The sequence below is a fragment of the Lipophrys pholis genome (genome assembly GCF_963383615.2).
Source record: "Lipophrys pholis genome assembly, chromosome: 5".
Classification (NCBI taxonomy): domain Eukaryota; kingdom Metazoa; phylum Chordata; class Actinopteri; order Blenniiformes; family Blenniidae; genus Lipophrys; species Lipophrys pholis.
The window spans coordinates 15,471,389-15,481,365 of record NC_137628.1 but is presented as its reverse complement, the minus strand read 5'-3'; the positions used below and the strand labels follow the sequence as shown (position 1 = coordinate 15,481,365).

The 9,977-nt window shown below is 45.0% G+C and overlaps 1 protein-coding gene across 3 annotated transcripts; it reads right to left on the bottom strand.

The window, feature by feature from the left end:
- Nucleotides 1-768: 768 nt before the first annotated feature.
- Nucleotides 769-9,239, bottom strand: LOC308109689 (fascin-like). 3 transcript variants are annotated; one of them, XR_013935339.1, is made up of 6 exons: nt 8,191-9,239; nt 5,927-6,083; nt 5,709-5,830; nt 5,430-5,600; nt 3,687-3,954; nt 769-1,914 (listed from the first exon to the last, which is right to left on the bottom strand). XR_013935339.1 is itself a non-coding variant. In XM_080463451.1 (5 exons), exons 1-5 carry the CDS (start codon nt 9,200-9,202, stop codon nt 3,749-3,751), a joined length of 1,668 nt encoding a protein of 555 aa, XP_080319577.1. In that variant the 5' UTR covers nt 9,203-9,239; the 3' UTR covers nt 2,521-3,748. The 3 variants fall into 3 exon arrangements, 1 of the variants encoding a protein (XP_080319577.1); XR_013935340.1 differs by lacking the exon at nt 769-1,914 and adding an exon at nt 2,521-3,132; XM_080463451.1 differs by lacking the exon at nt 769-1,914 and having other exon boundaries at nt 2,521-3,954.
- Nucleotides 9,240-9,977: the final 738 nt, after the last annotated feature.

The following is a 9,977-nucleotide window of genomic DNA, read 5'->3' as shown; positions in this document are numbered from 1 at the left end:
ACCAGGCTCTGATAGATGGCTGCAGTTCATTTTTCAGTGTGTTTCACAGCATCAACCTGAAGGTCCCAGCAGGGGGATTCACATCATATTGTCATTGTTGCGCACAGTATTATCATTGAACAAGTCAATAAATAAAGATAATTGTCTTTCATATATTGTACAGCATTTGATTTAAGCGAATTCTCTCAAAACTAATACTTATACCATGTGATTGTATAAGAGAAACCAGTCCTGGTCAGCTTCATCTTTTGGACACTAGAGGGCAGCAGAAGTCACATTTAAACAAGGATTTAAGTCCTTTTTTTTCCTACTTCAAACGCTAGTGAACAATCATTTTGAGGTGATAACTTTATGCTCTTCAATACATTTTCACGTAAAAGTTCATTCCAGGGCTGCACAGGGTGAAGTGGTTAAAAGATATTTGGTGACTCTGAAATTGTCTGTGATGGACTGGAGACCAGCTCTGTGACCCTCACATGGACGAAAAGGGAGAGAAGATGGTTGGGTGGATGCAAGTTATTATCAAGTGCTCTTTCAATGGCTTTTTGCGTATTGGTCTTGGGCCTTTCTACGTGGGGATTTCATGTTTTTTCTGATGTCAGGCAAACAAGTGCAAATTTAAAAAAACTTTATCGACATAAATGCATTTAGGCCAAATATGTCATTGACTTTCATGAGAGTGGAAATATCTTCAGAATGATGAGGATGAAGCCTTTTGTGTGATCCTTTTCAGTATTTTTGAAATGAAATAATAATGAAAACGGAAATGTGGACGATAAAACACACATTTTATTAACAGAATTTATTATAATGGAGAAAAATGAAAGAATTAGAAAAAAGTTATTTGATGCATCTTTGCATGTGCTGTTATAACACTAACAAACTAAAGGGTAATAAATTATTGCATTGAAACACGTCTAACTACAGCAGGGTTGAAGAACATGAAAGAGTTTGCATCCCAACAACTGTTAACCATAATATCTTATAATGTGAAAACATAACGGAGAAGACCGGGTGGTGGGAAATGTTCACATTACTGTCCTATACTTTAAAAACCCTCATACATTTTTTTCAGTTTAAACCACGAAACATAAAAATTCATACACAGTTTAATCAGGACAAGGACAACGTTTCACCAAAGACTTCTGCCTGACCTGCAGGATCCCAATCTTCCCTACAACTAATGACCGAGCCTTCCCATTTTCTTCCATCTCTTTGATGCCCTGCTTTGTTTCCTCCTCTGCTTACTCCTCACTTTTTCCACGGCACTGCCACATTAGCGTTTTCTGGCAGGCACATTTGGCTCAGCGCCGGCATGTTTTCTTTTATAGACTTTGGACAAAGCAGTGAAGCCGTAAAGGAGTGTAGCACTGTAACATTGTGAGCACAGTGGACGCTCCATTTCATCCGGGGAGTGTCACATGTCAGAGCGTATCCTGGGGGAAGTCTGCCGTCACGTATCAGAAACAAACTGCAATTATTAGATGGTTTGACTTTTACTGTCCTGATGCATTTTGAAAATATTGATCTGCCTGTGTCTCTTCCATTTCTGAACACCCACCTCAAGCCCCAGCCTGCCATTACGCGTTACCATGGAAGCACAGAAAAATCCTGCTGGGCAAAGAGTGAAGGAGGCTTGAGCGTCTGCCCTTGCATGTGATCGTCCATTGACGTCCACGTAAAGTTGAGGTAAAGAAGAGGATGAGTGAGTGTCTGAAAGTGACACACGCTGGATTTCTTTCACACAATCGAAGAAAGTGGAGTAGGTTACCTCCCTCTCCACCACGTCTTTCCTTTCAGCGGTACAGTTTTGGCTCAGGGAAGTCTCCAGGGGACGTGATGCAGGCTCTGTTCTTTCCTCTCCCACACACAAAAACGCGTTTGCAAAACCATGATGACAGAACAGGAAGGTGACTGCAGAGAAAATGAAAGACAATGTGAACAAATATGCACTAAATCTCAGTATTTAAACCGAGAGCAGGGCGTGAAAAATGGATTTCGTTTTCGATATGTCACGATATTTAAGGCCGGGTGCGTTGTCAAGGTGGAATCGGAGGCATTCGATGGGAGTCATGCAACCTGATCATGTGGTTTAAAATTCTGAGAGATATAGTGCAGTTTCTGGTCCTATTTTTCCTTTGAAATGACAAAACACGTCATTACGTGTCCTCCTGATATTTTTTGTCCATTATTGGGTTTAATTGACTCTTTTTAAAGAAATCCTGCGTATTCTAGGTGCCACTCCTGGAAGATTTGACATGTTTTTAAAAGTCATTTCACATTTTTTGCTCACATAACATTTAAGTTATTTGGTTGATGGACATCCATTTGTGGCATAGTGACACCACTATCAAAATTGGAAGTTGAATTACTTGTTTGAACTTCAGTTCTGAACTCGTGGAGACATTGTTTTATCGATCGCCTGAATCAACAGGACATACACAGTGACAACATGACCCAACCTGAACAAATGAAACCCACCTGTGAATTAAAAACAAATCAATCAAAACAGACGCGGGTCACGAGGGAAAAACTTTATTCATGTTTTGTGTCAGTTCCATTAAAATGCAGGAGCGTGACAGAGAGACCGCTGAAATGCTTCATGGAAGGCACAGAAACAGCGACGGAGAGGGAAATGACTCCTCCAATGTGTTTACACACCAGCAGTCTTAAGGCCAACATTTCCTTACGCCAGGCGTGCGCTTTGAACATCATTCCTCTGTGTACGGTAGCATTGTGCTCATTTTCAGTCAGCTTCTTCCACAGCTGAAAGAAACGCCTTTGTAACTGCTTATAATATGAATTTACACCGACCAGCCATGACATTATGCTTTTATACCACAAGCTCAAAGTTGCCTTTTTTAAAAAAAAATAATAAAAAAATCAGATCTCGCATTAACTTTAACACATGAACTGCAGTTTTTGGAAAAGCACCGACAGAGTGCTCACTTGCAGCCTGACAGCATGTGTGACCGGTTCCTTTCAGCGTTGGTGTAGAAGATTTGTTTTCTCATGTCACATGCATGAGTCTACACATCATCTGGGAGCAATTTAAAAAAAAAATGGAGAGCTGATTTAATTTCAGTTCCTTCTGAGATGCATCCAGGTTTGCTCTGTCGTTAACAGTCACAACTGTGCACAAGCAAAAAAAAAACACACGTTAAATCGACCATTAATATCCCCATATCGACGTTTTGATTATTACGTTTCGTATCGCTTGTTGACAAAGAAAGCAATATTTACAGCAGCAGCAAGTAAATGAGAAACATCCCTTCGGCTGATGTGCGTTATGCAGTAGAGTGTGAAAGAGGACAGGTCAGGAGACCAGAGAGCCACCACGCAACAGGGGGAAAGTAGATATTTGAAGTTATCAGTTAAACTGTTCTACAAGTCCATTACACCAGGAGTCACTACAAATAGGCACAACTTATAAAAAGGAATTGTCCTCACAACGATGTGTAAATGTGACTGGAAGTGAAGCAAATACACTATATGGAACAATATTGAAAACCCAAAACTCCAGTAAAAAGCCCAGGAAGAAAAACAATTTACCAAGTGCTTGTGCTTTGGTGCCAAAACTTCCACTTGATCCCATTTATTTTCCACCACACATCCATTCACACTGATTCACAACTACACACACACACACACACACAGGCACACACTGAAATGAAAAAACCAGCTACCTATAATTATCAATAGTTTGAAGCCTTGTGCCAGATAGTGGGAGAAGTCCAGATGTGCTTTCTCAGTATTCCCAGAGGGTGGCGTTGTCCAGGGAGTCGGCGCCGGCCTTGAGCCCTCCGGCGTGGTCTCCTTTCAGGTACTTCCCCCCGAGAGCACGGATGGCCACCTTGTTGAGGTCACAGAACTGCAGCAGGAACTGGACGGGCGAGGAGCTGCTGCAGGCGACTGTGGTGTCGTCCCCGACACTCCAGTACTTCCCCTGAGAGTCTGACCACATACGACACATCGTGAGGAGGCATTCTTAATTCAAGTCACAGGTTAAAAGTCCCATAATGTACAGTTTTTCAACAACATCACTTTGGGGGTCAGAAGTCCAACAACATTTTATTTAAAGTGTATTTCCCCAAATCCAGACTTAGGACTGAATTTCACCCAGTCTAAAAGTCCCTGGAGTGAGCTCTACTGAGAACAGGCGGTTTGTGCGTCTGTACGATGAGCTGTGTGTTCCTACACAGATTGAGATTTGGGCTGGTTTTTATTGGGGTGGGTTGGTTTCATGTTGTGTTTGGGCAGGAAACAAAAATTTGTCTGAATGTGTTACTTAGTTTGATCATATGTGTTGTTACAGTTACTAACAAGCAGCTAACGCTAGCTCCTGCTAACTGCAAAGGACATTGTCACAGTTGTTCATATTATTCTTGCGTATATCAATAATCTCTGTACGTGTTTTTCTACCTTGTGAGAGGGTCAAAGTGAATATCCACTACTAGAGGGAGGGGTTATTTCCCCACATGATGTCATGAAGGGAAAATCTTTGATTCGCCTGTATGAACACACATTCAGTAAACGGTGGAGCACGCAGTTGAGGGAGACGACAGACGTTCTCCACTTATGGGGCCTCATACACAGGCTATGGGGACACATACTGTATTACTGTAAGAAAAACATCAGAAAGTGAAATTAAAGTCTGAAATACTTAGCGTATGGGTTCTTTGGCAAAACATCAACTAATGATTTGATTGTTCTGTTTTTAACTGTGGATAGTTATTTGAAACTGTGAGTTGTTTTTCTTTTCTCTGTCGCTATATGGACATAAGGCAGAGGTTAGCATACCCCAGCACAGAGTTAAAACCCCATTGCCCCCTCTAACCACATCCATATCTCACGCTAAGTGAGAAATTTCCTGTTTTGACCTTTTAGCAGAAGTGACATCGGGGCAGTAATGCAATCCGAATCAAGTGGTGAGCCCGAAACACATGATACACACAAGTGTAAACTGTAGGTGTCAGGGCTCGCCACATGTGATCTGATTACCTGAAACACATGCTAATGTCAGGTGTAAACGGGCCCAGAGGTAAGGGAAGAGGTATTGCACGAGCAGACGTACGATTAAGGTTAATGAAGGGAGGAGTCACGAGGCATAAGAGACCATACAGAAACAACAGACGTCAGACCAAACTCAACACAAAACCAGGGCCATGAAACCACCTTTTCAACCGAGAGATTAAAGACAATGCAGCACATTGGCTCACTGATCAGTCCTAAGTAGCGACACAAGCTCGACTGATAAAAAGGTTTCAAATGACTTATCGAGTGGCCATAATGGTATTCCCATTAGATAGTTCAAATATTGACTTTGCCTTGAGGCCAGGGTTGTGGTGAAAGCCGTTTCAGGACCAGCCCCAAACGAGCTTAAGCAGAATACATTGCAAGGACAACATCATCTTCCATCTTTCACTCACCTTTGATGGAGTAAGCACCGTTATGGAACTCCAGTTGGAAGACGTCGTAGGACGCTCGGTTGGAGTCGAGGGTGGGCATGCCTGCTTTACGAGCTCCGATGAAGCCATGCTCCCCACGGAGGACGATGATTGGACGGTTGATGAGCTTCATCAGGAACTGTTCAGCTTCACCTGAGGAAAGAGGGTCAAATGAAGCTGTCACGTGTGCCATTTCAAAAAACCATCCAGAATACTTTAGACTGCAGACTTTGACACTGCCATGTCTTCATTGTGACTGACCTGCACTGTCGACAGTCGCAGCCAGCTGCCCGTTCTTCTTAGCAACTACGTATTTGCTGTTTGCGGCACGAACACACACACGACCGTCACGCCACTCCAGCTCAAAATAACTATTGGTAGACCTGAAACACATCGACACAACAACCAACTCAGTTGGCAGCCTGTGAAGGATGGGTGAGTTACGGCATCGTGCAGAGTGTGTGTCTGTGTTTGGTTACTTGGAGGAGGCAGTGCACTGCAGTCCTCCGCTCGCTGTCAGAGTCCAGTATTTCCCAGCAGCAGTCCTGAAGGCACACTTCCTGTCCTCACGGCTCATCTCCAACTGGAAGACTTCCTGGTCCCCTTCCTCGTCCTGATTGGCTGACAGGTCCATGCCTTGAAAAGTAGGGCAGTCTGTCAGTTTTCATTTTGTCTCTGGAGGACTGAAACTCTCCTACCCTCTGATTCACAATGTCCCCCGCTAGATCCACTCTTAAAGCGACAGAGAGTTCTGAACTCCATGAACTCAGCTGTGAAAAATGTGGCTGAATCGATTCCTGTAATATTACCGTGCGCTAGCAGACATCGATGGTATTCTAATGGGGTGAACAGCGGGGAAAGCAAGTTGTAGCTCTTCATTTCTGAAAGAGCATCTGCAAGTTCACCATTAAAAGTAGCACGTTTGTGAAATTTATCAGTCAACAACAAAAGTCAAAAAAATAATTATTGAATGAGCCAATAGGAGCTCAAAAGCACAAATGGCCACAGAGAAACAAAAACACCTTCAGAGACGAAGAAAAGAACTTGACAAAGATTCAAACACAAGCACAATTACCACAAAGCCACGCAAAATTACTACACAGTTGCAAAACAACCAGAAAAGGATAAACATTGTTCCAAAAATGACCAGACAATACTTCTAAAAAAAAAAAACCCACAACATTGAGACACAAGATGACTGCCCATCCATGCAGAACAGTCTCAAGGAGATCTTAAAATGACCAGAAAGACATTTAAAAAGACCTTAAATAGAAAATAAACCATTATAAAGATACATAAAATTGTCAGGTAAACACAAGAAAAGAACCACAATTCTGCACAGAATGATCACAAAATGACACGGTGGCTATAAAGAGAAAATATAATCACAGACTGAGTAATAGAAACCTAAAAAACACATAGAATACTCTCCAGAGTAACAAAACTGACAAACACAAGAGAATTACAGAAAGAAAAACTAGACAAGACTTAAAAGACATGCAAATGCCACATCAAGACAAGATTGCTGCAAACTGATTCAAAATGGCCACAGAAATCATCCAATGTTCAGGTAACATTTTGAAAATATGATAAAAACTGATCTCAGATATATGAAATGACCACAAACAAAAACAAGAAACCACTTTGAGGGGAAATCAAACGACCACACAGAGGCTTAGAGTTCCTGTAGAAAGGCTAAATAAGGTGCTGAGGTAGTAACAAGATAAAAAAGTGACCAAAAGGACATGACAGTGTCACCATGTCCCTGCAGAATGTCTCTTTTAATCACAATTCACACATGATCTCACCATCAATTAGACTTTAACTGTGATGGAATTCAATAAAATGCTCATGGGTGGCCCATGTGACTCCATGAACAGAAGCTTTGGGTTATTCTTCAGAGAGAAAAAAACTAACTGTGATGCAACAGTTTGTTGTGATAAGTGTGCTGTCCTTCAGCGTTGCCATTGTGGTCCAGAATCAGGTCACAAGCCACCGCTCAACAGTGAACTCATTCAGACAAAGACTCCTCTTTCATCTCCCCCTGGAATGTCTTTTTATCAGTCACACAAATGCAATCACACACACATTATGTCTTCACCACACATCTTCAAGCTCCATGTTGGTCCCTTGAGGGTCTGCAATCAGGTTTACTTCACCACAGGTCATACACACTCACACACGCACACACACACATTTATACTGGGCACTAATGGATATTGACATTATCCACTGAGCAGGATTGGTCCCATGAGCATGGCATCGGAGTCAAACAGAGACTGAGAGGCGACCAGACAAAGAGATCCACATTCAGCAGGACTGTTTCTACTGATTCTCCTCCATTTTCTCTCTGCCTCAAAAGCATATCTATATTTCTTTCTTTCTATTCTGGAAGGAAAAGTGATGAATAAATGTAGGGAAAAGCTAAACCTGGATCAGCAACCACAATGCAGGGGTAGTATTACTGCAGAAAAATGTTGAGCCCGGCAGGGAGAGAGGCCAGGAGGAGGGATGGAGGGGTGGAGGGATGGAGGGAGAGAGCATGGTAATGAAAAACACATGTTGTTGGGGGGAAATGAAGTAACAGAAGGCTCTAATTCTGCTCTACTTTCTCTCTCTGTCACGCACTTAAATCATGCAACAGCTGGCGTTGCTGTGTGCACAGTTATGCGGTGACTTCATCATGTGGAGGATGTGTGAGTCCTCATCCTCTCCGGGGCTCCGGGTCTCTGCAGAGCCTCACCTTGCCTCGTGGAGACGTTCCTCTCGTTGCCCGCGGTCAGCACAACCTGCGCGTGGCTGCGATCCAGGCCGAACAGTTCGTCCTTGCCAACGCGGCCGCTCTTCCCGGACTTCATGGTGCCGGTGGGGCCCGCCGGGGCCAGGTAGCGGCCGTTACAGTCGCGGAACGCCACCTTCCCGGAGCGGAACTCCAGCATGTAGCCGGTGTCCTTGTCCGTCTCGGCGGACAGGCTGCCGTCGTTACGCAGGAAGCGGTTGTCGGAGGTCTCCAGGTGGTACCGCTGGTCCCGGTAGACCAGGGTCACGAGTGAGTCGACCCCCCAGGGCACGTCCCGGGCTATGGAGACCTCATCCCCACGCGCGCTCAGGTGGGCGAAGCGCTTGCGCGCGAAGCTGTAGAGGTTGACCTGCGGGTGCACGGCCAGGTGCACGCTCCATCTCTCTGCGGGCGAGGCGCTCTGCGCAAAGCAGGTGATGCGGTCCTCGCTGCCGCCCAGGAACCGGCCGTGCGGCTCGGACTGCAGCGACCACCGCCCGTCCTCGTGCGCCGTGATGACGAAGCGACAGTCCGTGCCGCGAGTCTCGCTGTCTGCGGTCACGTTGCCGTCTTTGTCCGTGGCGAGGTAGCGGCCCAGGTGGGAGAGCAGGAACACGGCGCTGCCGTCCTCCCCGGTCTGCTCCAGGGTCCAGGTCTGCTTCTTCTTCAGGCTGCTGGCCGAGGCGTTGATCTTAAAACCGAACGTCTCCGCCGTCAGGTACTTGCCCTCCATGTTGATGAGCCCCAGAGGGATCCGCAGCAGGTCAACGTCCACACCGCAGGACGACATGATGACCAGAGAGACGAGATGCTGCTGCTGCTGCTGCTGCTGACAGAGGCTGGCTGACACAGGGAGGGAGACTGACTGATGATGAGGATGATGAAGAAAGAGAGTGTCCCCTGACTGAAAATACTGACTGACTGCCTCTCTGGAGCTGCTGGGAGGTTTTTCTGACGGTACACGCCCCAGATACATGTAGAGGAGCTGCAGAGAGATAGATGACTGCAAATTCAGCGAGCCGACCCACCCTGCACCACACCAAAGAGAACTTTCTATTATATAATAACTGAAAAGCGTTTGCGCCAATGTTGTAGGCAAAAATGACCAAGGATAACAAGCTGTCACGTCTCCATGTAAAGATGATGCCCCTATATGACTCTTCTCTGTAGTGGCTCCCTGCAGCTCTGACAACATTTATAAATGACTGCAGGTTCTTGCTGTGTGTCTGTGTGTGTGTGTGTGTGTGTGTGTGTGTGTGTGTGTGTGTGTGTGTGTGTGTGTGTGTGTGTGTGTGTGTGTGTGTGTGTGTGTGTGTGTGTGTGTGTGTGTGTGTCTGTGTGTCTGTGTGTCTGTGTGTGTGTGATGGACTGGTGACCTGTCCAGGATGTAAGCCGCCTCCACCCATTATTAGTTGGGATCAGCTCCAGCACCTTCAACCCTGAACTGAATAAAGTGTAGATGGATGGTTGGACGGGCATCCACCCTGATGGCCAACCAGCTTTCTTCTTGCTGCTTACAAAATCCAGAGGATGCCAGCACTACTCTTTGCTCGGCTAGAAAATTCCTTTTTTTGGTTTATTGTCTTAACAACTACATGAATTTTGCACCATTACTCACTTCTCTCACCTCTGTGGTCGCTCTACGTCCGTCCCACATTGTATATCTAAAACAGATGCATATTGAGGGCTGTGTTTGAGTCAACCCACTGAGGGAGAGTGTAAGAACATCTATATCTTACCCGGCTTGTGTG